At 50.9% G+C, this 27,133-nt stretch overlaps 1 protein-coding gene across 2 annotated transcripts in view; it reads left to right on the plus strand.

Moving 5' to 3' along the window:
* The window catches only part of SPOCK1 (SPARC (osteonectin), cwcv and kazal like domains proteoglycan 1), a 440,100-nt gene extending 413,333 nt beyond the window's left edge, over positions 1 to 26,767 (plus strand). Inside the window, exons 7-12 of one of the 2 annotated variants that reach the window (XM_054568416.1) lie at positions 6,060 to 6,176; positions 10,246 to 10,467; positions 15,599 to 15,661; positions 22,856 to 22,993; positions 23,413 to 23,626; positions 23,998 to 26,767. In XM_054568416.1, the coding sequence (XP_054424391.1) occupies positions 6,060 to 6,176; positions 10,246 to 10,467; positions 15,599 to 15,661; positions 22,856 to 22,993; positions 23,413 to 23,603 (731 nt within the window). In that variant the 3' untranslated portion in view covers positions 23,604 to 23,626; positions 23,998 to 26,767. Of the gene's footprint in view, positions 1 to 6,059; positions 6,177 to 10,245; positions 10,468 to 15,598; positions 15,662 to 22,855; positions 22,994 to 23,412 lie in introns of both variants that reach the window. The other variant, XM_054568415.1, reaches the window with a different exon arrangement.
* Positions 26,768 to 27,133: the final 366 nt, after the last annotated feature.

A 27,133-nucleotide genomic window follows, 5' to 3' on the forward strand; every position in this document is an offset into this window, starting at 1 on the left:
GGTCTCGAGTCCTGTACTTTTCCATTTAGGAGGTCATCAGGCGGCCGTGTCCACACACACAAACATCAGAGCCCAGAGCCAGTGAGCACTGAGCGCTCAAGCCTGTCTATCACCCCCTCCCCACTTAATGCTATGAGCTAGTTCTGTTTTCACCCTCATTCTGCTGCGAGGGAGCCGGAGCTGGAAAAGTCACCTGTCGAGTCTCAGCAAGGACACCAGAGCTGGCACCTGAGCTCAGTCCTGTCTGTCTCCAGGGCCTGGTCACCCTCTGCTGTGCCGCCCCAGGATTCTTTGAAAGCAGAATGGCTCTGGGTGCCACTCTGGAGCCGTGCTAAGCGGAGCCACCCGCGCCTGTTTGCGCTCTAGCTGGTGAGAGCCCACATTTCTAGGAAATGGCAGCCTCGCTCCTTTTCTCCCTTGCAAGCTCCCGGGGCGCGGCAGCCCCTCCTCACACCCCTGCACACCCCCCCCCCCGGCCCGGGACACTCGCTGCACGCGAGATATCCCACAGCATGAGGGTCCCCGCGGGGAGGAGAAGCCCACATGGGCCCAGAGACCACCAGCAGCAGGACGGTGGAAGGAGGCGGCTGCCCCAGGCGAGGTGGTTCAGGGAGGCCGCATGGTGTTGGCTCCAGCGCCCGCTCTGCCCAGAGCCTGACCGCCAGCGTCTGAAGGCGGCTCAGCGGGCCTTCTGCAGGAGAGCTCACCGAGCACTCCGGGCGCCCGGCTCAGCGGCGCTCTGACTGAGCAATTAGCGCAGCAGCAGCGGGGCGGCCCGGAGGGGTGGGGCGGCACCAGGGCTCCGGGGCGGCACCAGGGCTCCGCAGCGGCTGAGAAGCCTCCCGGCCTGCTCCCGGGAGAGCGCCAGTCTGGTCGAGCTCGTTAATTACCTTGGGAGGCACGAAAGGTTACATTGAACTCCGCTTGTTTTCCTGTTGGCTTTTGCCGAAGCCCTGAGCCAAGCATTGGCCAGGCGAGGGTGTGAGAGGGAGGGAGGCCGTGTGACAGGTGGCACATGCATCTCCTTTGGCTTTTTAGCTGAACTGCCCCAGGACTTACAGGAATACACCAGTAATTGGTTCCCTCGCAGAGGTTTACGGATGTGTTACAACACCTGCATGTCAGACTTGCCATTTTCAAACACCCTCAGTCGGGTGTTCGAATGTGGCTTCGCTCAGGGTGTGGAAGACACACGCACGTGCACGCGTGCCCTTCCCAACTCGATCAGAGGCAACGCTGCAGCTCTGAGGAATGCGCTTCTGTGCTGTGTCCCCACCCCCACCTCTCCCGTCATCTCCTCCGATGGTCTGCCCACCCTGTGTCTGCCTCCTCCCTGGAGCCCTGGGGAGCGTCCTTCAGCCCCTGGAGCCACAGGGACCAGCTCGGAGGCCCAGCTGTCATCCTTGGGAGCACTTCGCAAAGGCTGGGTTTCCAGGTCCTGCCCTCGCTTCCAAAACAACAGCTGCACCGGCGCGTCACTGGCCCTGGACTTGTCTGAAGGAGGCCAGGGGAGCCAGGAGGCTGGGGTGACGGGCCCCAGGGTGCGCAGAACCAGGCTGCACTCGGTCATTCTGCTGGGAAGCGACCCTCTCTGCCCGCCGGTAGCCGAGCCTCTAGGACTTCTGTCCCGTCTACAGAATAAGGAAAGAAGAGAGGTTACTCTCTACATCGCAGGCATCTCCTCAGATTTAGAAAGAGCATGACAATAAAATGCTAGCATGTTACGCAGGCAGTTGAGATAGGGAAGCGGGGACGCTGAGTCCCTGTCACAGGCCAGCAGCTGTGAGCTGTGTTTCACTGACTTTATCTTATTCCGTGACATCGTGCTATGAGCTGAGCTTTATTAGGATGTTCTGCAGGTGGCCAAATTCAAGTTTACAAAAGGCAATAAGAGGGCTGTTGTACTCAGCAAGTAGTGTCCAGACCCTCTGTGCCGCAAGCAGCCACGGAAGAGGCTGGGCCCCGGGGTGGGCTAGACGGGGCCCCGCTTTCTGTTAGGTGGCCTGGGCGGGAGACAGCCGTGGGCGGGCGAGCAGTCGGCCCCCGGGGTGGCACGTGCCACCCAAGGAGCTGGATGTGGGAGCTACGCAAAGCAGAGCCCGGCCAGCAGGAGGGCGGGGAAGCCCTCTGAGAGGGAGGGGTTTTAAAGCAGAGACCCAGTGGAGAAATCAGCATTAACAAGATGGGGGGACAGGGTTTGGGAAGGACAGAGAGAGGACAGGCCAGAGATGGCAGGGCCGCCTCAGCTGGGGCCCATAGTCACACCGCAGAGCTGGGACGTGTCTGCAGAGCGATCGGGAGCCGCTGGAGCAGCTCCGTGGGGAGGTGGCTTGACCAGGCGCCCCTGGGACAGGTTGCTTTGGCTGCTGGACAGGGAAGGGAATGTGGGCAACGAGGACAGACAGGGACCGTGGTCTTGGGGGAGGGTGGTGGTGACGGGGGCTGTCAGTGGAGACAGCGAGGAGCTGGGGGTTTTGCAGGGACCCGGGGCAGTCCCCAGGAGTTGTCCCCGAGGGCCACTCTCTGGTGACTGGAGGAGGCCGAGGCTGAGGCCAGCTCCCTGGTGGCCACGCTAGAGCAGACCGAGGCCACGTAAGAAAGGTGGGGAGTGACGGTAGAGACAAGAAGGGGGACAGGAAGCACCGAGGAGCGGGGCGCGGGGCGACGGCTGGGGGATGAGAGCCAGCGGGAGCGGGGGCCGGGAGCCCGCTGGGCAGGGGGGGCTGGAGGCCTGGCAGGAAGAGGGCCAGGTCTGAACCAGATCCTCTCCCGGGACAGCAGCACCATCTTTGCTCCAAAGAGTCCCTGCTCCCCTCAGCAGGCGTGGAGGGGCCGCCAGACGCCCCTCTAGAAATCACAGGGACTGGCCACTTCCGAGCAGGGAGCGAGCGTGGCGGGGGGCACGGTGTCATGGTTTTCTCCCCACAAAAATTACGTCTCCGCCGAAGGAGCTGAGTGTGTGGGGTGTAGCCTGTGAGTGGCCTTTCCGAAAGCATCCAGCCTCAGGCCATTCCTGTATGGGCGGAGGGGCTCTGGCAGGCGCTTTCTCCCCTTGTGTTGTGGCTGGACGACCTCCCAGGAACAAACCTCTCCGCAGGCCGCTGTGCTGTCTCCGTTTTCCTCTCTGGGGTGTGCCTGGCTCCCTGTGGACCACGCCTGGCTTTCTCCTCCTCGGGCCCATTCGGTGGAGGGCCCCGTGAGTGAAGGGCCCTGAAACCGCGCACCCTCCCCCATTTGGGCCTCAACTCGCTCTCCCTGCGCGGCATCCTGTGTGTGCACTTGCACCTGAGGGCGGCTTGGCCCTTCCAGGACGGTGTCCGGGTCTCCTGAGGATGCAGGTCACCTGCACACCTGCCAACGTTAGTTCAGCGCCACCGACTAACTCACCCTGCAGGGCGACGGGATTCACTTCCTTTGCAAGTTGACTTGGCAGTTTTCTCGGCTTTGAGAATGTGCAGAGTAGATGGTGTGCGTGGCACTTGAGAAGTGGATGCTATGAATTTTGCATTTTCAAACCTGAGATTGGCTACAGAGTCCACCTCCCAACCCCTCCGAACTACAGACTACCTCCCTCCTGTGTGGCGCCGTGTAGCACCTGGAAAGGCAGGAAAGTGGCCGCTGCCTCCCCCAGAGGACCTGCATTGGGGCGAATGAGCTTGTTAGTGCTGGCCTGGCACCTGGGCAAAGCCACGACTCTCAGCGTCAGAAAAAACTCCTTCATCTCCTACTTGCGCGCATGGCTGAGCGTGAGATGCTGGGTCCTGGCTTGAGCAGGCTTGTGACCTGCCCCTTCCCACCTTGAAAGACTGCAGGGGCGCCAGGGGTCGTGGTGAGCCTCCGGAAGTGGGAAACCCCACAGGGAGAGCTCCCCTCGTCCGCTGCTACCCAGGGCAGCGTCATCTGTGCTGCCCCACGTGGTGACGTGGAGTCACCACGATGCGTGCGTGCCTGTGGAGCACTTGGAGTGGGGTGGGTGCGACAGGGGAACTAAACTTCAGTCTTTAGTTACTTTTTAATTACTTTAGATGTAGGCAGCCGCACGTGGCCAGTGGCAGCTGTGCTGGCCAGCACGCATATCCATCCTCACCTAGATCCTGCGTGGCCAAAGCCAGTTTTGTTTAGGTGCCTTTGTCTTACTGGTTTTCCGAATGCTGTGATGTTTGCTCTAAGCTCTCCTATAAATGCTCAGAAACGAGAGCAATGATAGTAGTGTTAACGAACACCACAGCTGTCACATGCTGAATGTTACTACACACCATGTGCTTTGCCAGGCAGTTTGCAAACCTTGTCTAATTTATGCCACACAATGATGTCCTGAGTTTACAGATGAGGAAACTGAGTCACTGCAGAGTCCAGGGACTCGCCTGAGTCACCAGGCCGGTCAGGGGTCTGGGGTCCCCTGCCAGGCAGTGCGGGCCCGGTGCCGGCTCCGGGCTGGTGCTGAAGGGGCAGCCGTGTCCTGGGGCTGAAAGCAAGGCCATCTCGAGGCCATGAACAACCTGGGTCTAACCAGGGCTGCTAAACAGCCTTTTGGTGTTTCTGGGCCACACATTAAATACACAAACACTAATGAAAACTGATGAGCACAAAGAAAGGTTTTAAGTGAATTTACGATTTTGTGTTGGGCGGCATTCATAGCCTCCCTGGGCCGCGGGGAGGACACCCCCGGGCAGTGCCGCCATCATGCTGCGCCTTGCGGAGCTTGGGTCTGGCGGGCGGAGACGGCGGGTGCAACGAGGGGCCTGCTCGCCCGCCCTGGACCGGAGGCGGCGTCTGGACGAGGCTGTTTCCTTCTGGAGAGGATTCGCCCTGCCCTTTCTGGGGCAGATGGGGGTGATACCTCAGCTCAGTGAGAGCCCGCGCTCGCCAGAGGCCAGCCCGGCGCTCGGCCAGCCCGGCGGCCCACTGACCGCTCAGGGCCCCAGGCTGCCCGACGGAGAGCCCGGGCGGCGGCCGGGGCCTCTCTGTGCCGGGAGACCCCAGCTCTAGCCTGCTTCCCAGCAGCGCCAGGAGACCCTCGGAACGGGGCTCTGTGCTGGAACGTTGTTGTTGCTTGGCTTCTTCCCAACCCGCCTCCTGCAGCTTTAGAATTTGGGGAAACGGCAGGCGTAGGGCTCACCTCTGTGCTCCTTCTCACATACTGGGATTTTGGCCCCACGGGTCTCAGATTTCTGTCCCACACGCGAAAGGTCACTGAATCCATGGCTGGTTTTTCTGCGTCTTGGTAGCAGCTCACTGCCTGGACCCTCTGTCAGAATTAGGGTAAAATCAGGGAGCTAGGGAACGTCAGCCCCTTCCCTGCACCGTGGTCACGCCTTCGGAGTTTCTCCCCGCAAGCTGTGCCTCGCTGCTCCACGAGGCCTCAGGGAGCCTGGACCCTCCTGCCCAGCCCTCCGTCCCAGTTTCCCTCTTGTTCTCAGGAGTGTTCCTTGGCCCCCGTTCCTCCGCCCTCCCTGAAACACGCGCTGCATGGTCTCAGACGGGCTGCGAACGGGAAGGCCCCTTCCGTGGGGAGGGCTCCCGTGTGTCTGTAGGGGTGTGATGTCGGCCTGTGAAAGGCTCACAGAATGACCCACATCCACAAACCCAAACCTTGGGCTAAGGCAAAGCTGAGAGCCTGCCATTCCTGGCGCCTTCCCGCGTCCCGGGCAGACTCTCCCTAAGAGCATTTGCCGTTCCTGAGTGGTAATGTCTTGGTGTGAGGTCAGTGGACAGTGTCACCTTCTCTGACAAACTGCAAGCGCAGTTCTGTCGGGTGAGCAGGAGGCCTCAGAGGGGCCTGGGAGGCCGGGTCGTGAGGGCGAGCCCACGATGGCCTGCCCCGCCAGCCTGGAGGTGGCCCAGGCTGCGTTGGGAACAGCGCGGCTGCCCTGGGAATCCAGGCTCTTGGCCGCACGCCTTTGGGGCGGGTGTCACAGCGGGGGAAGGCGCTGGACTGCGGCTGGAGAGGGGGGTGTGCGGGGGCGAGGCTCTGCGGCCGGCGCCCCGCGGTGAGGGCACAGAGCTGACACGAGGAGAAAGCCCACGGCTCACCGCTGCTTCCCTCCGCTTTTCTGCAGCCTGCACGGACAAGGAGCTGAGGAACCTGGCTTCTCGGCTGAAAGACTGGTTCGGAGCCCTCCATGAGGATGCCAACAGGGTCATCAAGCCCACCAGCCCCGACACAGCCCAAGGCAGTAAGACCATTGCATTCTTGCTAATGTATTTCATTTTTAATACCATATTTCCTCGGTTATCAGACATTGTTGAATTAGCGATAGCATTTTGCAGTGAACAAGGAGACACTACATTAAATACACACACTGACTTCAAATGTCCCAGTTTTAGCTGGTGTGGCTCAGTGGATTGAGTGCTGGCCGGCGAACCAAAGGGTCATTGGTTGATTCCCAATCAGGGCACACGCCTGGGTTGCAGGCCAGGTCCCCAATAGGGGGCGCATGAGAGGCAACCACACATTGATGTTTCTCTCCCTTTCTCCCTCCCTTTCCCTCTAAAAATAAGTACATAAAATCTTTTTTTAAAAAAGTCCCAGTTTCAGAAATACTAAAATATACAAGAGGGGAACATGACTTTGAATCAAGACAACACAACTAACTTACATGCATTGGGGATCTGCGGTTGGAGTCCACGTGTGCAGAGGGACAGCTTACGTTCCCTGCAGCTTTTCAGCTGTGCGGTGGCCTGCGTGCCTGCCCTTTGAGTGTTCAAGGGTCAACTGTAGGTTTTATAAGTTTATTGTATGTTTAGTATAGGCATTTTGGGAAATATATTAAATATATGTAAAAATACAAAAAATATGTTAAAAATCTGTAAGGCCACCATTAAATCTTTTTTTCTTTATTGATTTTAGAGAGAGGGAAGGAGAGACAAAGACAGAGATGTCAGTCTGTTGTTGCACTTGGTTATACACTCCGTGGTTGGTTCTGTCTGTGCCCCGGCGGGGACTGAACCGCACTCCCGGCGGATCAGGACGGTGCTGTGACCGCCCGGGCGGCCCAGCCAGGGCTGCTGCCCATCATTCGAACAGCTGTCACGCACGTCGCGGTATATACTTTTTTCCTCATCATACAGGGGAAAACGTACACGGTGTATCACCCTTTGCGGACTGTTTCATGGCCTCCTGTCGGTCACGCAGCCGTTCCCTGCTGCCATCTTTCTATGCCACTGAGTAGTAGTTTGCTTTGTAACAGCTACACGGTATCCCAGTTTATGGATATAACATAACTGATGTAAGTAGACCTTTATTTTTAGAGACCTGAAGTGGTTCCATATGTTCAGCTATTTTAAACATCGTAGCAGACATCTTTGATAATCGGTCTTTGTGAACATTTGTCAGACTGCATTTCATTTTCCACAGAAACCCCTAGACAGGTGCCCCTCACCCATCACCTGATTGGCAGAGCGACGCACAAAGCCTCTTCATAAACTGAAGAGAAGGCGCAGAAGGGGTCCTCATACTTGCGCGTCGACAGGTGGTTGGGGGTGGGCTTCTCCGCACTGAGGCCAGTCAGCCCGGAGCGGGGGAGCCAACCGCACAGTTACTGAAGGTCACGGAGCTCTGACTGCTGGGATTCCGAGCTTAACCAGCATCAGGTCTTCAGCCAAAATAAGAATGAACTCCTTGATTGTTGGCCACTCTGTGCTTGGAGCCACAGATGCTAGTAGGGAATACAGGGGACAACTCTCTCACTAGCTTGGATCTTCTACCTTAAGGGAAAGATAAGAGGTGCTTCCCAGAACCCAGGTGTCTGAAGGGCAGTGTGTCTGTGGGGACGGGAGATGCCTTATTCCCGTCCCTGTTGGGCCTCCCTGGGGAGCTGGGGGACTGTTAGTTCAAGGTCTAGGGGAGCTGGGCCCTGGGCTCCCAGAACCACCTTTTCACCCCCAGTCCCCAGGGCTCCATGTGCAGACGGGGGAGCTGGGGAGTGACCTGCCCTTGGCGAGACACAAGCTGAGTCCCGGCAAGGCTTGTAGGTTTGATGTCCTGAAGCCACTGGCGTGAAGGGAACACAGGAACGAGGCCGGGTCCAAGGCAGCAGACAGGCTATTGTCAGTCAGTCCTGAAGGGGGCTCCGTGGGACCCGAGATGTCCACATGCCAATTAGAAGGGCTGCTCTGTCCCCCGTCCCCGTATGAGAGGCTGGAGAGTCTTTTCTAGAATCTTCCAAGTAGATAGGGAGTGGGCTTGACCTTTAGACAGCTACCCAGCAAGCTTGGCACTTCTTCTTGGTGGTCAGCCTGCATGAGCCCCTCTTTCCCGTGGATGGAAGCGGTACCATCCTATGAAGCCGATGTGCAAAACACTCCGTGCGCAAGTGTGGAGCCGCTTTGTGTGTGAACCGCCTCCTTCACTCTGCCCTCTCTGAGGCGACGCCGTCGTCCTCCAGGGAATCGGTCGCGGCCTCGGCCCTGCACGGGGTCTCCCTTCTTGAAAAGGGGGTGTCCTAAGGTGTGTTCTGAGATACTGAAAGGAAAAATTTAAAAATGGAAAGATCTTTGTGTTTTAAGGGGTCCACTTTGCAGTATCTAGAAAACGTCTCTCAACGAACAGTTTACGGAGGAGCCCTGACCACGTGCCCGCCCCGGGGCCCCGAGGAGCCTCTGAGTGGAGGGGCGCAGGTTCTTCTCCCAGAGCTCGGGCACGGGGGGGTGGGGGATACTGCACTTACCTGTATTGAAGGGCGAAGACTCTTTGGTAAAAACGGTGCTTTGAAAAGGGAGGCCTACTTTGCTCTGTCTTATTTCCTACCCACTGAGCAGGGGTCCCTGGGGATGTGGGTAGGGCTATCGACCCCATCAGGACCCTGCATGGCCACCTGTCCCCAAACATGGCACCCTAGCCAACCAGGCGTCCTCGGGACAGGAGGGTCACAGGTCCTGCGTGCGAGGCCGGGGCAGCCCTGGGAGGGTGGGGTTGAGGCTGCAGACGGAGGTGAGCCGCCCACCCGGGTTTTGAATCCCAGCTCCACAATGGTGTGACCTGGAGCAAGTAGCTTAAGCCTTGGGCCCTTTCCTGGGGGGCAGGGGGGCGCAGCACCGTTGCAGAGGACTGGTCCAAGGATTCCGTGAGGTAGGTCAGGGTGCGGAGAGGAGTGTCTTAAGTAAGGCCAAAGTGACCCTCTGTCCTCACTTTTCTGGGGAAAGAAAACCAGTCCCAGAGATCTGGCTTGTGGAGGAACCGGCCGTGAACAGAAAGTTCCTCCCGTTCCTGCACCGAGCTCTGGTTTGGCCGGGGCCTCCTTAGGGGCCTGGCTTCGGGGGACACAGGGTTCCAAGCATCATTCTTCGCGTGCCCACAGTCTCCGCTGTGGCAGCAAGGGATTCTTTAAGGAAACTAACCCCTCCCCCTCCCAGGAAGTAAGGAAAGAACAGTGTGAGTCCATTTGGATTCCGTATCCTGTGCCTCTGCAGGGGGCGGCAGGAGAGCAGCCGGGAAGCAGGTGGGAGCCAGGGGCGTCCCCACCGCGGCGCCGGCTGCCCCGAGCCGCGCCTCTGGGCGCGGCCCCCCAGCTGCACTCTACTGCCGTCCTTTTACAATAGGTGCTTTGTTTTAGTTTTTCAAATAATATTTCTTTCATAAATATCATAGTTTGCAGTATTGTCCATTGTTCTGCTTACGTTTTGTACTCTTCCTTTTAGGCTTACCCTGTTATAAGCAAGTCTAGTAAAAGAAAACCCACGTTTACATGTTTTGCTGGGTATAATGTGCTCCTGCATATAGTGTGCACCCATGCTCTTGGCCCAAACTTTAGGAAAAAAATCTTTTGTTTTATATTTTCAACTATGTATTTATTTATATTTAGAAACAAAACCGGTTATCCTATTCCAGAGTAGTATTTTGCATACAGATATTGTGATTGCTTTCTAGAGTTACATATTTCACACATAAGCATAAATAAAATTAAAAACATTTATATAGGTGTGTAGTTAGTATTACCCATGTATAATACACATCCTTATTTTTTTCCTCAAATATTTGAGCAAAAAAGTGTGCATTATACATGACAAAATACAGCACATCACAGATAAATCAGCATTGAGGATTTGTTCCTGCCAAACATATTTTCTTTAAATGCTGACTTCTGCTTTTGTGCATTTTATATTGTGTCATTTAACCTCCCCCCACCCCACCCCACTGCAGTGCGGGGCCCCCGAGGGCGAACACTTGCAGGGGAGAGGCTCGGGAAGGAGGGGGTGCGGGGCGGCCGGCGTGGTGGCAGCGGACACGTGCCTTTCCCTCCACAGGGTTTGACACCAGCATCCTGCCCATCTGCAAGGACTCCCTGGGCTGGATGTTCAACAAGCTGGACATGAACTATGACCTCCTGCTGGACCACTCAGAGATCAATGCCATCTACCTGGATAAGTATGAGCCCTGCATCAAGCCTCTCTTCAACTCTTGTGACTCCTTCAAGGACGGCAAGCTCTCCAACAACGAGTGGTGCTACTGCTTCCAGAAGCCTGGAGGTGAGGTGGGGGGGGGGGGGGGGGGGTGGGCAGGGGCGGGGGGGGGGGGCCAAGCCCAGGCAGCCCTGCGGGGCAGGGCACCTCCCAGGGGAGGCAGACAGAGGCTGGCAGGCAGACGGGCGCAACTAGGGAGCAACGCGTTCGTCCCCTGTGCTGGCAAGCCCAAGGCTCTTTTCTCTTATGTTCTTCCTGTTCTTAACACGGTTTATTAGAATACACACGTGTTTGTTAGAGTGTTATTTTAGTCTTCCTCTTGGGAAAGTTTCGTAAGTACATTGCGCCTCAGCATTTTCATCTGTAAAATGGGTATAGAAACGTTCACTACATAATTCCCACTGTTGCATGGTTTCTCCATGCTCCCCTTAGAGAGACACCTGTCAGCCCTAGGACGGGAGGAGTCGTACCCAGTGTCTTAGACAAGGGTATTTTGGTTATAAATAAACTGAAGACAGAAGGGCGGTGAGACCTGAGGGAGCCACTGGACACAGGGTCTGGAGAAGGAACCTGCCCTTGCACAGACCCCGGGCATCCTGCGGGGGCTCCGAGGCTCCCTGAGGGCTCTCCGGCCCGGCTTTATTCCTCTGTCTCCGCTTCCTGGGGGCTGTGCCCACGTGCAGTGGTCCACAGCTCACAGCACCAGCAGAGACCGGCTTCCAACCCCAGCCCCAGGGAAACCTGGCACAGCCTAGGTCAGGTCAGCATGGCTGTCCGAGCCCCCCCCTTCCTCCGCCCCGGAAAGGAAGCTGGGTGCCAGCACCAGAGCGGCCCCCATGGGTGTGCGCGCACCGGCGGTGCCCGGCTGGCAGGGAGCGCGGCGGGCATTGCGGAAGGGCGCGCGGGGGTCGTGCCTGTGTGCATTGTGGGGTTGGGAGCTACCTTCCTAAAAGCAGAATTACTAGCCAAAGGCATGCGCATTTTTATGTTTCCGATTTGCCCTCCGAAGAATTATAACAATTTTTACTCTCATGAAAACTAAGCAACAGTACCTATTTTTCCATGGTCTTCTGTGATCATTTTCAAATTGAGGGACAAGAAATCGTATTTCCTTCTAGGTTTCAGTTCTCTTGTTACGGCTTGGGTTGAACATCTTTATGTTTGTTTGAGACACACTTAAGTTTCCTTTTTCTTGAAATGTGTGTGTGTGTTTTTTTCCTGTTGGGTTCTCATGGGTTTTTTTTTTTTTTTTAATGGGAATTTTCTGTAAGGATATTAGGAGTGTTCCAGTCATACGGATTGCAAATTTTCCCTCAGCTTTGACTGTATTTTTGGTAGGGAAAAATTTTAAGATAGATTTCTCCATCTTTTAATTTATGGCCTCTTAGAATCCATAAAGCTTACATTATTAAGCTTAGAAATGTACTTCCCACTTTAAGCTGGTAAAGAAGTTCTCATGTGTTTTCGTCACTACCGTTGGGATTCCTTTTGTGTGCGTTTACTGAAACCTTGCATCGCTTTAGATTTCTCTGGTGCAGTCTGGTGGGGCCGCAGCCACAGTCCCGCCCCCGGGATGGCTGGCCAGTTGCTCTCTGACAGTTACTGACCAGCCCGTCTTTCTGCCTCGCGTCTGAAACGCTGCCTCTGTTGCAGAGGAAACTCCTGTGTGTGCGTCTGTCTGCTCCTGGGTATTCTGTCCTGGTATTGAACTACTCATAAATCAGTTCTAAAGTATTTAAATTAGTTGCTTTACAACGTTTTAATCTCTAGTGGGGCCAACCTCCCCGGCCGTTAATATTTTTTCAGTCTTTTCCTGGATGTTCTTATATATTTTAACTTTTTGAGCTTCAGAATCAGCTTATTCAATTGAAAAAATTCTTACTGGTTTCTTTTTTAGAATCAGGCAAACATATTAATCTAGAGAGAATTGATAGCTGTAAAATATTGAATCATTTTATTCAAGAACAGGATCTGTCTATTAATCAGTGGAATTACAAGTTTTGTTCTCACAACATTATACTTCCCCTTGTGTTTACTGTTGCTGCTGTTATAAATGAAATCAATTATTTTCCATTATCTTTGCTCACTGGTGGTTGTTTCTATATTAATTTTGTTCTCAGCCACCTCACTAAATTCTCATTTTGTGTAAGTAGTTATTCTGGTTGGTCTCCTTGGATTTTTCAGGTGTGCAAGCACACCACCTGAAAATAGTGATCTTCTGTCTTCCTTTTCAATTTTTATACCTCATTTCTTTCTCTTTTCTAATCACATCTGCGAGTGCCGTCAAATCGATGTTAAATAACAGCTATGGTTTTTACTTCAGTAGATGTGCTTGCAGTGGCTCAGCAGGAAGCGTAACCACGTGACTTTAGCCAGGGGTCTCGCCTGGCCTGAGTGCCAGCCGCGGGGCGGGGCTCCCTTGCTGGGAGCTGCCCCCGCAGGATGTAGCCTCCAGGAGCGCGGTGATCTGTGGTCATTCTCCCCTTTTCTTTTTATTTTTCGTTAGGTTCCCACGGCCTCTGCCCCCCAACCCAGAACCAGTTCTGGGATTTTCACTTGTCTTCCACATGTTATTATTTCCTGTTCATTAAGGCATGTACTTGAGACTAAATTTTTTTCCAGAGTATTTCCTTAGCTGTAGACCATAGATATTGATAGCTGGTATTTTTATTATAGCTAATTTGTAGATAATTCTACAATTAAGGCTCTGAGTGCCTGTTTGGCCCAAGACAATTGTTAGCACTTTTCATGTGGTGGGATTGATTATTTGGTGACTGGTTTTGCTGTTATTTTTTTCTCTTTAGTTTTATCACTTAATTTGAGTTTTAGACTTTTTACCCCCACAAATTCTCATGGGGAATCTATTTTTTGAATTAGTCCTTGAATATGTGAAACTATTTCTATTTTCTTTATACTTAGTATCTTTGTTTTTATATAAACTTCCTGGAGTTAGTTTCTTTTCTTGGTAACTTTTTAAAACACTATTCTCCTAGCACTGGATGTAGCTACCGAATAATATGAACCCACACTAATTGCTTTCCTTCCTATTGGTGATAGAACCATTTTGCCTGGAAGCCAGAAGGACTCTTTACTTGTTCAGGCACGGATTTCCTTGGACAGGCCTTAGTTTTTCTCAGCCTGCATCACTCTTTCCTGAGAGAGGTTAGGCTCTTTTGAGCTCTGGAATTAAAACTTGTTTGTTCCATTTGATCAATCTCTTCTCAAGAGCTTCACCTCAGTTTTGTAGCTTCTGACAGAGCCCTCGTTTCTATGACATTTTCACCCTTTGTATCTATTCATAAAACACTAGTCTTACAGTCCCTTCCTCGCTAGAATTCTTGACTCCTCAGGGAAATCTTCAGTAATTATTTTCACCTGCTCAGCAGCAAACCTGTTCTGTTACGAATTCTCCACCTGGAGTTTTGTTCTGTCCTCTGCATTTCTTGCAGCAGTGGTTGTTAGCAGGTCTCAGACTGATGTGTTTATCTTTCAATAAGTAGGGATTTAAAAATTACTGTAGGACAATTGGAGGGAAACCCTTACCATGAGAAACTCTCTCATGGAAAACTCTCCAAGACCGTGTGTGCATGAACGACTGCGAGCTTCCTGCCCCTCGGGCCCAGCCTGCTGAATGCCTGCAGCTGCCGCTCTGTGTGCCTGCCGAGTGGCAAATGTGAGCATGTCCGTTTGCACAACAGGAACACTACTGGTATCCACCTTGGATGGTTATTGTAAAGCTTAAACTAATGAAGGTGTAAGTTCTAGAACATTGTCTGGTACATTCTAAGAATTAGTAACTTCATTATCATAATAAATACTAATTTGAATCATCACAGGTGGAATGTTTTAAATTTTTTAGTTTAAAAAAATTTATTGATTATGCTATTACAGTTCCCCCCCTTAGTTCATGTCCATGGTCATACATGTAAGTTCTTTGGCGTCTCCATTTCCTATACTGTTCTTAACCTCCCCCTGCCTATTTTGTACCTACCAATTATGCTGCTTAATCTCTGCACCTTCCCCGCCCAGTTGCTAACCCCCCCAAATGATCTCCATATCTATGATTGTTTCTGTTCTGCTTGCTTAGTTATTTAGATTCAGTTATTGCTAGTTGTGAAGTTACTGCCTTTTTAACGTTCGTTTTGTACTTCTTTTTCTCATCTAATTTCCTTTAGCTTTACCTTGTCTCGGAAGCACTGTATCCGCCCATCCTTTTCACATGAGAGCTCTGCAGGCGGAATTTGTTTTCCCATTTGTTTGTTTTCAATTGGTATCGTAAACCCAGCAGTAAACATGTTTCACAACCAGTTTCCTTCAAGGCACGAGCAGTAAGACCAGATGGCACTGCGAGACCCACAGGCACTATCGATGGGAAGGAACGGGGGGGCTCAGGCACGTTCTCCAGGCCCTGCGCTTGCAGGTGCAGAGGTGGCGTGAGTGCCGGAGCCTCACCACACCTGCGCCCTGCCCGGAGGACCCTGGGAGCCAAGCTCCCAGAGCTGCAGGGGCGAGTCAGGGGAAGTCTCAGAAACTAATGAGGTCACCCTTCTTTCTGCGCGGAATGGATGTTCCCTTGGAAGGTGGAAGAGCTGACACGCCAGCCACGTGCCTCGCTGGTACCGTGCTTCACAGCAGCACGTGTTTTGTAACGGGCGGGGGGCGGGGGGGGCTCGGAGGCGGGCCAGAGCGCACAGTGACACGCCATCTCTCTGGACGGCTTGTGTATCTTCACAGCTGTCCTTTGAGGCCTGTGTTTTACTTCCCTGGGTGGTAAGCCATGAGGTCCACTCTACTCCTCTTCCTCACCCCCAGCAGGACCCGGTGTTGATGAAGCATCTGTCGCCTTCCCTCTGGTCTGCTGGTCGGTGGGCCCAGAACGCATGCCCACTAGTCAGCTTCGGCGCTCAGCTCACAGAAATCTTAGCTGAGTATTTATTTATGTAAAGTCTGTCAGCAAATCACCTGTCAGGCAACTCGTATTTACCAGAGTTGGTGGTGGAAAGAAAAATTCCTGTACAGTTCAAGTAGCCCCAACAGTATTTTACGTACCTCGTGGTTTAAGTTTTTTTTTTTTTTATTAGTAACAGCATATGGAGTAATTCCACTCCCAGGTGTGTCGTTGTCTCTATTTCAAGCCAATCATTAGAGAGTATATCCTGCACCATCTGGAAAGTGACTTTCATAAATTATTTTTCAGGTCTCCCATGCCAGAATGAGATGAACAGGATTCAGAAGCTGAGCAAGGGAAAGAGCCTATTGGGTAAGTACAGTTTCTTGCCACTTGTTTAAACAACTAATTAAACCATCGTGTCTCTTGTAATGCTGCGCACAGCAACGGTGGTTCAGCTGGGGACCTGGGCTTCAGGAAGGCAGTGCCTCACTGCACCCACGCAGGCAGGTCTCTGGGCAGCAGGCGCTGTGACCCAGGCAGCTGGGCGCCATGCGAGGACTGGCCGGTGGGTGGAGAGCTAGCAAGAGAGGTGGCCCAGGGCTCGTGGGCAGCCAGGGCCAGAATCTTCCTCCCTGACCTTGGGCTGCAGGGGATCTTTGGTTATACTTGAAAGCAGAAAAAGCATTGAATGGAGTGCTCAAGGTGGTCCTTCCAACTCTAACATTATAAGGTCTGAAAATCACAGAATTGCCTCTATCCCCCAGACCAAGGTGCCCACTCAAGGAGGAAGATGAGCCACACTCCTGGCGAAGGCTGTCAGGCCTCAAGGACATGAGTGCACTCACACAGATGGTTTCCCACGCGCGACCCCCAGAGGCAGGCGGAAGGCTATTGGGACCCTGCACGCTCACAGTGGTCAGGGAGAGGCAGGGGCGCGGGTATGTGCGCCAGCCAGGCGTGACAAAACACCCGTTCCCCCTTAGCCAACCTCTCAGGGACGGCGTGGAGCAAACACCAGTATTTGGGGGGGGGGAGGCGGGAAGGAGTCTGCATTGCTTCTGTACAATAATTCAGAATTGTTCTTACTAAACATTCAGGAACAGGGCATTCCCTAAGCAGCTTGCCATTTCGGAAATTTATTTACGTGATGGAAAGGGGCAAGGTTTTTTTTAACAGATTGTCAGATATAGGCTGTCTGTGAACTCTGGCGATTTCTCCTCTTCTAATACCTCAAAGCACATGCTCCTGCTTCCTCCTGCTTTTGAAGTGTACTTATTTCACTGGCTTGCTTGCCTCGGACTCTGCTCATCTGAGAACGCTGTTCACCTCGGGACTCCAGAGTTGTGAATGTGGCCTGTTTGGGCCTCGATCCTTCTCCCATGAGAAACCATATAAAGGCACCCTTCTGATCTGCCAGCGAAGAGGCTAGACCCTCTCCAGTATAGACCCTCTCCTGTGGGTCTTTTTGCAGGGTTTGTACTTACTGTTTGGGAGGCTTTGAGTGCTGTGTCTAAGGCCCACGGGTAGTCATGGAACTAGTACAATGCTGTGTTTAAACATTTGTTTCCTTTGGCTATAGATAGTTTCTGGCTGATTCATTAATTCCTAATGGATGAGACATAAGATGTTTCATCCTCCACTTTCCTAGTGACCATGCAGCACAGCTCATAATAAAGCTTGCTTTATTTTCTTTTAATTTTTAAAATATTTTTTAAATTTATTTTGAGAGAGAGGGCATGAAACATCAATGTGTGGTTGCCTCTTCTGCGCCCCCTGCTGGGGACCTGGCCGGCCACCCACTGGTTGAGCCACACCAGCCAGGCCTGACGCTTGCTTTACATCACGTCTCCCCACATACGGAGATTACTCGGGCTGGCTCATGAAAATACCACTGACCTGGTTACAAATTATTTTTCACATGAAACCTTTTAATATAATATTGTATTCAAGGTCATTTCGATTTAAAAAATTAATAGAAAAAACAAGCAACAACAAATTACACTTAAGTATAATTAGTGCCTACTCAGAAGAGTGGGAACCCTATTACAGTGTACATTTAGAGCAGCGCCTGCCGCTTCCCAGCCAGGGCTCGGCCCGCTAGGTCTGTCCGTCCCCGACTGCAGCTCACGGAGGAGCAGCACGTCCTCCGGCTCTCTCCTAGTCACAGGTCGCTCTGCGCTTTGGTTTGGAAAAAGCATCCACTTTTCTTCCTCCTACTCCCTGAAGACTTGGGGCGCTGAGCCCCTAAGTGTGTAGGTGTGGCATCAGCAGCCTTGCCTATCCCTTAGGAATGGCTTTCTGGGGACACTTTCCCTTCCATGACGTCTAATAACCTGGTCACCTTGAATAGCCAGTGGGCTGGGTGTTTGGAGTCATTCCTACAATCAGCTGGAATCTGGGGTCAGATCCAGGCTCAAATAATAGAAATCTCCCTCCTAAGCCACCTTTCTTTCTGGGGTCTGTACCATAAAGAAAGAAGTAAATTTAAAAAGATACTTATTCTAAAAAAAAAAACAAACAAAAAAAAAGAAAAAACCCAGAAAATCAGGGAGTAGGAAACCGCGGCAGAAACCTGCCTGCACACGTTTGCTGCAGACGGTGTCACCTACGCGGGCGGCCGCCCCCGCAGGACGTGCGCACAGCCAGGAGGCAGTCCCTACCGAAAGCTAAGCAGCAGCGGAAATAAGGCTCACCCGCGGTGAGGTGCCAGTCGGACCCACGACGCTGGCTTAAGGAAACAGTGTCCTCGCTGTGCTGAGAGGAAGCCCTTTGACCTGGAGGAAGCGTGTCCCAGCGAGCACGTGCACGTGGGTGACTGGGGTCCCCGGCGCGGCCCCGGGCCGCTGCAGTCTCACTCAGACGGTTCGCCCTTCAGGGGCTGAACGGCCCCTGGAGGGGTGAGCTGTGAAAAAGACAGGGAGTTAAAGCTGGAGGGACGCTCTATAAAAATGTTCCGAGAGCCAGCTGCACTACCAGTTTCAGGCGTGGTGGCAGTGAGAAAATGTGGTAAAAATGTGTTAAATTTCTGATTTATGCAGGAAGAAAACAGAGATGGATTTTAGATCTTATAAGTAAAAATATTCTCTGTGGAAAATTTAAGGGTAACAAGGATATAAGAACTAGACTTTATCGTTTTTTAAACCTATAGAAGAAAAATATGGAAGATACACTTATATCAACAAAAGGGGAAAATAAACAGAAATCACAAAATAGGGTGGCAGAAATAAGAGCAAGCCTATCTGTAATCACTGTAAAGATGAATGGGTCTGACTCATTCAGAGATTATCACTTAGTATTTTTAAAAAGTTACATATAAAACACAGAAACTTAAAAGATACTAAGAACTCATTTTTACAACAACATTAAAATCTGACAGAAGCAAATACTTTGTTTTGAATTCTAAACATAAAGACAATATCGTCTTGCTGAAATGTCCCTTTTACCACATGATGCCATCAATTGGTATATTCGTAACTTTAAAACAAACTGTCATATTTCATAATCACAGTCAGGGACTTAAATATACATCTCTCCTTGAAGCTTATAGTTCAAGTAGGCAAAACTATATAGAGAAAGAAGAATTGACTGGCATGATTAGTTAGCACTCATACATATGTATTCCTGTACATCAGCATAGACTACACGAATATATACAGTCTTTTCAAACACATATCAAATATTTGCCATGGATTTTGCCAAAAAGAGAACAAATCTCAAAAAAAACAAAATCACAGATCAAATTCACATTATAAAAGTAGAAGTAAAAAATGAGATTGCGAAACCCCAAACGTCTGGGGTTTTTTATAATTACTCAAAGATGAAATGCAGTCAGTATAATCCACAAACACTTAGAACTGACAGAAAAGGAAAGCACCATGTCCCGGAATTGAAGGAAAGTAACTAAAGGGAAACCCAAGAGGAACATTCATAGTTTCAAATGAATTCGTGAAAACAAAAAACGAACAGGTTTCAAATCAGGAAGCTATACCAGCACCACAGTAAACAGGAATGATTAAGACTAAAGCAGAAAACAATGAAATTGGCCATCCTGTGCCAACATCGAAGAGTCCAGTGCTGTCATGACCTTAAACATGGGCTGTAACCCCAGGTACAGGAGGGCGCTGCAGACTTGCGGCTCCGCCCTCAGTAGGCACCGCAGTCACTTGGGGGGTTTGTTAAAGCGCAATTTCGTGAGCCTTACTCTCAAAGTCCCTGATTCAGTAGATCTGGGGTCAGATCCAAGAATTTGCTTTTCTAAGATGTTCCAGCTGCTAGTCCTGTGTGAACACTTTGAGAGCCACTGATATAAACCAATTTATCACAATTAAGAAAAACTAGTTGAAATGGACACTATGAATAACCACATTTAAGCTGCAAAGAACCAGAAGGCCCAACTAGATTAAAAAATATGAAATTAATTTAAATCAAGATGCTACTTTCATTCCCCCAAATATGCACCAGGCCCAAAATATTTTTATGAATGAATACTTGATGAAAGAGAGTGTTCTCAAAGAGAAAAATACCCAAATCATTTCGTAATATGAATCAGTAATCAAAATTCTCCCAAAGAAGAAAAGCCCAGGACCAGATAGCAGATGGCTTCACTGATGAATTTTACCAAACATTTAAAGAAGAATTAATACCAGTCCTTCTCAAAGCCTTTCAAAAAATGAAAGAGGAGGGAACACTCTCCAATTCGAGCATTACCCTGCTAGCAAAGCCAGAGAAGACACTATGAGGAAAGCACAGGCCAATGTTCTTGATGAATGCAGATGCAGAATTTCCAAAGCAGTATGAGCAAACCAAAGTCAGCAGCATCTAGAAGGCTAATTTGCCGCGATCAAGTGGGATTTATCTCTGTGACATAGGATGGTTCAATGTATGCAAACCACCCGAAGCGATACATCGCATTAAAAAAGGGTAAAATCATGTGATCATCTCAATAGATACAGAAAAACTGGGTGACAAAATTCAGTAATTGTCCATGATAAAAACTCAGAGCAAATTAGTTATAGAAGGAACATACCACAACATGATAAAAGCCACATACGGCACGACCGCAGGTAGCATTGCTCAGCCAGCTCTCACCGCTCCTGTCTGACCTGGTGCTGGAATCCCAGCCAGCACAGTCAGGCTCCGTAAAGAAGTGTTTAAGTAAATGAAATAGATCAGAATTGGAAAGAAGTAAAATTGTTTATATTGCAGATGACATGATTTTCTGTTTTTAAAAAACCCTAAATACTCCACCAAAAGCCTATTAGATCTAATCAACTAATTCAGTAAATATTTAGTGTACAAAATCAACATGCAAAAATCAGTAGCATTTCTATACCTTAATAACAAATTATCTGAAAAAGAAATAAAATGACTCCGTTTACAGTAGCATCAAAAATAAAATACTTAAGAATAAATTTACAGTTTATTGAAGGCCAAAGAGCTCTGCATTGAAAACCATGAGACATGAATGAAAGAAATCAGACGCGAATAACTCAAAAATAAATCTTGTGTCCATTGATTATAAGAATTAATGCTACCTGAAGCCATCTATCTATAGATCTCTAACAAAATTTCAATGGCATTTATTTACAGTAGGAAAAAAAAATCCTAAAATTCGTATGGAACAACAAAAGACCCCAAACAGCCAAAACAGTCCTTAGAAAGGAGGACAAAGCAGTGAGCATCACACTTCTGATTTCAAGCTATATTATAAAGCTTTAGTAATTAAAACCACATGGCATAAAAATCAGACACGCAGACCAACAGAAGAGAATCAAGAGCCCAAAAATAAACTCTTGCATATACAGTCAATTAATGCTTGATAAGGGACCCAAGAAAACTCCAAGGAGAAAAGAGTCTGTCCAAAAAAGGGTGCTGGAAGAAATAGATATTTATATGTAAAAGAATAACGCTAGAATTCTGTATTATACCACCCACAAAATTAACTCAGAATGGAGTAACGACCTAATTGTAAAACCTGAAACCAGGAGACTCCTAAAAAAAGACCCCCCCAGAAAAAAAGGCTCCTTGACATGGTTCTTAGCAATGACTGTTGGGATCTGACACCTAAAGCACAAGCAACAAAATATAAAGCAAACGCATGGGGCTGAGCCGGACCGAAAGCTCTGCACAGCCATCAAGCCATTACAGCCATCAAGCCATCGACAAAGTGAAAAGAGCCTGTGGAATCGGAACACATCTGCAAGCCATGCATCTGGTAAGGGGTTAATACCCAAAATATATAAGGAACTCATACAACTCAATAGCAAAAAATCATCATCATCCAATTAAAAATGGGCAAAGTGCTGGAATCGAGGCATTTGCACAGAAAATATACAAATGGCCAATAGGTACATGAAAATGTGTTCAACGTCACTAATCATTAGGGAGATGCAAATCAAAACCACACAGAGATCGCCTCACGCCTGTTAGAACAGCTGTCACTAAAAAGGTAACATGCTGGCGGAGGGGCACACACAAAAGGGACCCCTGCACACGCTGGCGGGGCCGTAAATTGGCGCGGCCACTGTGGGAACAGTATGGTGGCACCTCAAAAAGTTAAAAACAGATCTACTATACGATCCAGCAGTCCCACTTTTGGGGGTTATCTGAAGAAAACGAAAACACCAACTCAAAAGAACATAAGTCCCCTGTGTTCATTGCAGCATCATTTACAATCGCCAAGATGTGGAAGCAGCCCGAGTGTCCACTGATGGATGAATGTGGGGGGGAGAGAGAGAGAGAGAGTGTGTGTGTGTGTGTGTGTCTCTCTCTCTCTCTCTCCCCCCATCCATCCCATGGAATATTATTCAGCCATAAACGCAAAGAAAGTCCTGCCATTTGTGACAACATGAATGGACCCTGAGGACACTGTGCCACATGAAATAAGTCAGAGAAAGACAAATCCCTGTATGATCTTGCCTGTATGTGGAATCTAAAAAAACAACCTAAGTTCATAGAAAAAGAGAGCAGATTTATGGTAACCATAGGCAGACAGGCGAGGGAGTTCAAAAAGCACACATGTCCAGTTTGGAGGTTAGCGTTAGGGACACAGCACAACATGACAACTGTAGGTACCACCGCTCGTAGGTGTGTATCTAAGTTGTTAGGAAAGTCAATTCCAAGAGTTCTCATCATGAAGGAAACTTTTTTCCTGGGTTTTGGTTTTTTTTTTTTTGGTATGTATATGAGATGATGGATATTAACTAAACCTATCGTAGTAATCACTTCACAATATAAGTAATCCACACATTGTGCTATGCATCTTAAATCTGATGCAGTGCTATATTATACCTCAATAAAACAGGAAAACCGTAAAAAATAAGTTATTAAGAAGAGTGGTATGTATTTGTGATGTAAAGGGGAACATAGGAACTCATCGAAGAAAGACTGCAGGGAACCCTGTGGGCCCGAGGGAGCCCCGGGCCCTGCAGCCTGGCCTGAGCGGCAGCCCATCGCCCGGGCCCGCCCGCCGGCCCTGCGGCAGAGACCGCGCTGCCCTGCGGGCCCTTCTCCTGTGTCTCGGCAGGAGCGAGCCTGAGCTCTCTCCCTTCTCTGGCCCCCCAGGAGCGTTCGTGCCTCGGTGCAACGAGGAGGGCTACTACAAAGCCACGCAGTGCCACGGCGGCACGGGCCAGTGCTGGTGCGTGGATAAGTACGGGAACGAGCTGGCGGGCTCCAGGAAGCAGGGCGCCGTGAGCTGCGGTGAGTGAGGCCTTCTGCGTCCGCGCCCGGGGACCTGCAGGTCCTGGCCGTGCTGGGATCTGAGTAGGAGAATTTCAGGAGGTGGCTGTGGTCCACAGGGAGTGAGCGTGCAGTGGGGTCAGTGACCTGAAATTGCAGGAGATCCTGCAGAGCCAGTTCTTGCATGAGACCTTCGCAGGCCAGGCAAGGGCGGCCGAGGCCGCCTCACTTTCCAGTGAGGGCTGCAAACCCCGCCGCGAGGGCAGGGGCGCCCCGGGAGTTCCGGGGCTCCCATCAGAACACAGCTGGGGCCTCTGCCAGAGGATTAACCCCGCCAGGACAGGGACACGCGTGGCTTTGCCCTGCAGTTAAGTCACATGCAAGGTCATGCATGGAAGAGACACTAACCTCCAACCTTTTCTACCTTCTCCACGTTTCAGAAGAGGAGCAGGAAACCTCGGGAGACTTCGGCAGCGGCGGCTCCGTGGTCCTGCTGGACGACCTGGAGGACGAGCGGGAGCTGGGGCCCGGGGACAGGCTGGGGAAGCTGCGGGTGCGTGCCCGGGCCCTGACGGAGGACGACGAGGACGAGGACGACGACAAGGAGGACGAGGTCGGCTACATATGGTAGTCCCCGCGGGAGGAGGACACAAGGTTGGTACAAAATTGCAAGTCACTTCCTGTCCCTGCATTTGTATCCAAGACTCCACGGCGCCACTGTTGCTCTCCCACCCGACAGAGGCCTGGAGGGCGACTCCTCGCTCCCAGAGACTCCTGGTTTTGCACACGGTCTGTGGGAAGAGGGGCTGTGCTTTGTCTTTAGACCGGGGAATGGCTGGCTGAGTCAGAGCCCCCTTCCTGCCCCTGAGACTTTTGCAAGGAGCATGTGACTTGTGTGGGATTCTGGCAGTGCAGGGAGCCCCGCCCTCTAACGTCAAAGCCCCCCTCCGAGCCCCCGCACCGGTGGTTACTGCAGCATGGTTCCCGGCCTGACGGTGTCTAAGTGCTTTTCTTGTGTCTCGTAGATGTCGTGGAAAACACACCACACTGTACTTTATTCCCCCTGCTCCCTGCCACCCCTGGTGTTTATTATGAAAATTAGTTATTCACATCCCCATATCTGGCTTCCTACAAACAGCAGCCTTAATTCAGTCAAGAGTCCTTTGGGGAACTGATTCTCTTTATTTAAAAAATGGTGTCGGGATGCTTCTCTCCGTACCTGCATGATAGGTAGGTACGTACAGAAGAGACTGTGTGGGGATGTGAGGTGCACCCTCTGCTCAGAAAAACTGTTTGGCTACCTATTAAAAACTCATATGGAAAACAATTATAAACATGTGAGCTTGTCCAGACCTGGATCACAATTTCTGGAATAAAAGTGTGTGTTAAAGTCCTTTCTTGCACTAACAGTTGGCACTTACAGGCTGCAGGCGGGGAGGTTCCTTCTCACTGGGACCCCTCTGACCGGAGGAGCCTCTGCCTGCCCGCGACGCTCCCCCTGCACCAGCCGTGCGAAGCCCGGTTGGCGGGGGGCGGTGGGGGGAGCTTCACAAGCCGCCCCTTTCATTGCAGTGCAAAGCCCCCCGCCGGCTGCAGGGCCTGTCCACCTCGGGCTCCTCCCTCCCCACCTACTCAAGGGCTTTTCCTAAGGTACGCACACCCGCTGGCTGAGGAGACAGCACCACCCATTCCCCAGGAGGAGGTTCAGGTTTCCTCCAGCAGGGTGTTGCTTGGGCCCCTTTCCACCACCGGGGGCGTGAGGGAGCAGGGCAGGACGGACCGGCGGAGGCCCGGGAAGGGCTTCACAGGGAAGACGCCAGGCTGGCTGTTAGAGCTAGTCCCGTCCCGTGCCGGCTGCACGCGCGTCACCGCACCAACGAAGGCGGCCCCTCCGCGCTTGCCTTTCGGTCCCCTCAGTGAAATCGCTGTTAGAGGCCATCTCCAAATTGGTAGGGCCCTCATCTCCGTCATAGTCGTCAGGATTTCTGTCCCTATTGGGCTGGCCCAGATTCGAGGACAAGTACCAAAGAGCAGCTTTCCGAGCGGCCCTGTTTAGCCCAGTGCCGGCCCCGCAGCTCCTGCCCTCCTGGCTTCCCCCGGCCCGATGCCCGCCCAGCCGCCCAGCCGGGTGCGCCCTTGGGCCACGTTTGTTCCCCTGCCCTTCCCCAAGGGCTCCAGCCAGGCCACGGACCACGGCAGCTCAGGCAGAAAGTGCCCTCAGCCGGCCTGTGATCGCAGTGGCAGCTAAGCAACCCACCACCCCAAAACGGCCATTTCCTTGTACTTTTCCCACCCACCACAAACTACCGTTCCCAACCCTTGCTCTGGCGGACAGAGTGGCATTATTCCTGAGGTCAGTCTCAGACGGACACGGACATGCTGAAGGCGCGAACTCCTCGGGCTCCGCGAGGCACCAGCACCCCTGGGGCCTCGACGCAGGGAGGCCGAGGCGGCTCTGCTGCATCGCAACTCTGTCACCTCTGTTGTAATTTTTTTTCCTAACTTGCACAAAACTTTGAGATCATAATTTAGAAAACAGGTGCTTAATTACAGCTAAATTACAATAGAGTATATAACAAGAATCAAGACATTAAAAAAAATCTCAGTTTAGATCCTCAAAGAAAGCCATTGTTACTGTCTCCTCCGAGCCTGGAAAAATGCAAAGGAGAACAAATTAAAATCGACAAATTGATTTCACTTAGAGAAACTAATTATCTTATGACAAGTGTCAAATTAAGATGACACTTAAAGATCCTTAGCATTAACTTAATGATGGAGAAGAGTGCTCAGTAGTCAATTCTCAGGAAGGTAATGAGATGTTCATTTTCAGAGATATTCCAAGAAGATATTTTGATTCATTAAACTATTAAATAAAAAGCCCTCCTCCCCGCAGAACCCCACACCAGCGGAGCCACGTTAACGCCACTTCTCACGCCTCACTTGGGCACAACAGCATTAGATTTTTTTTTTAAAGGTCTTTAATGCTTTTCATAAGTGAAAAGTACTAAAGATCAGATTTTTTTTCTTTTTTTTTTAGTTACACTACGCTTAGAAGTAGAATTTTTTTTTTCTTTCTTTTGGCAGAAATCTTTTAGCTAGTGACACGGTATACATAAAAATCGTTATTAACCAATACTCCTGTGACAATCTAATCCCTTGTTTGAGACAGGTGTTGAGTCCTTACTAATAAACTCATTTTTGGAGACTACTTAGTGAGTAGTTTCATTCTTATTCCATAAATGCTTCTCTTAATACCATTTCATTAACTTCCAACTTAAACTCCAGAATTCCCCCCACACCGTGGTTAGCTGTCCGCCATATTGATGTCTTTGGTTTCCATAAATATCCTAGGCATGCAAATACCTTACTACGAAATTTGAGGTTTTGTGTCAGTTTCCCCAGGCCCAGCAATGAATGACGGCATGTCTGTCCAGGTCTGCCCCTCTGCTTTTCCCAGGATGCCATTCATTTTGTTTTTCACCTTGACAACACAGAGCAGTAACATCCAAGAGCCCTTTCTACAGTGGGTGGTTTTGGTCTTTTTCTACCTTTTTCTCAAAGTCACTGATGTTTGTCCCTGTTCAATGTGTAGCATTGTAACAAGAGCCACCAAACCCTGATTGTCAGTTTGTTGTCCCTATTGTAGATGAAATAGTGATGTAGAAAAACTTAGTAAATTCTGAATGCTTTTCCACATAGACTTACCTGGAATGTGAACACGACTCTTTGGTTAATAGTAACTGCGTAACTGTAGTCCTGAGTAGGTGCATCTCTGTCTGTCTCAATAAATTTTAATTTGTCTGCAACATCCGAGTGTTTGCATTCTGTTAGCGTGGACGCGCACTCCCCGGACACGTCCACACCCGGCCTCCAGGGGACAGCGGGGGCGGCCGGTGCAGACCCAGGCGCACCCGGGGCCCCTCGGGCAAGAGCCGCTCGGCCAGGCGCCTCTTCCCTGCCGCTTTCGCCCGTCCCGGGCTTCAGTGCGGCTCCTCAGCCCCTGCCTGTTCTGCTTTTCTGCTGCTGCTCTGCTTACCGCAGTAAACCTTTTCCGTGCTGCCCCCTCCTTCCCTCCCCAGTCATTCTCCGATTCTCCCGAAAAACAAATCTCAGTCCTTCACAGGGACTCTAAGTCCTCCTGAGTTCGTGGATTAACATACG

The sequence above is a fragment of the Pteronotus mesoamericanus genome, unplaced genomic scaffold, assembly GCF_021234165.1.
Source record: "Pteronotus mesoamericanus isolate MK-2021 breed Mesoamerican mustached bat unplaced genomic scaffold, CSHL_Meso_final contig_2, whole genome shotgun sequence".
Taxonomy (NCBI): domain Eukaryota; kingdom Metazoa; phylum Chordata; class Mammalia; order Chiroptera; family Mormoopidae; genus Pteronotus; species Pteronotus mesoamericanus.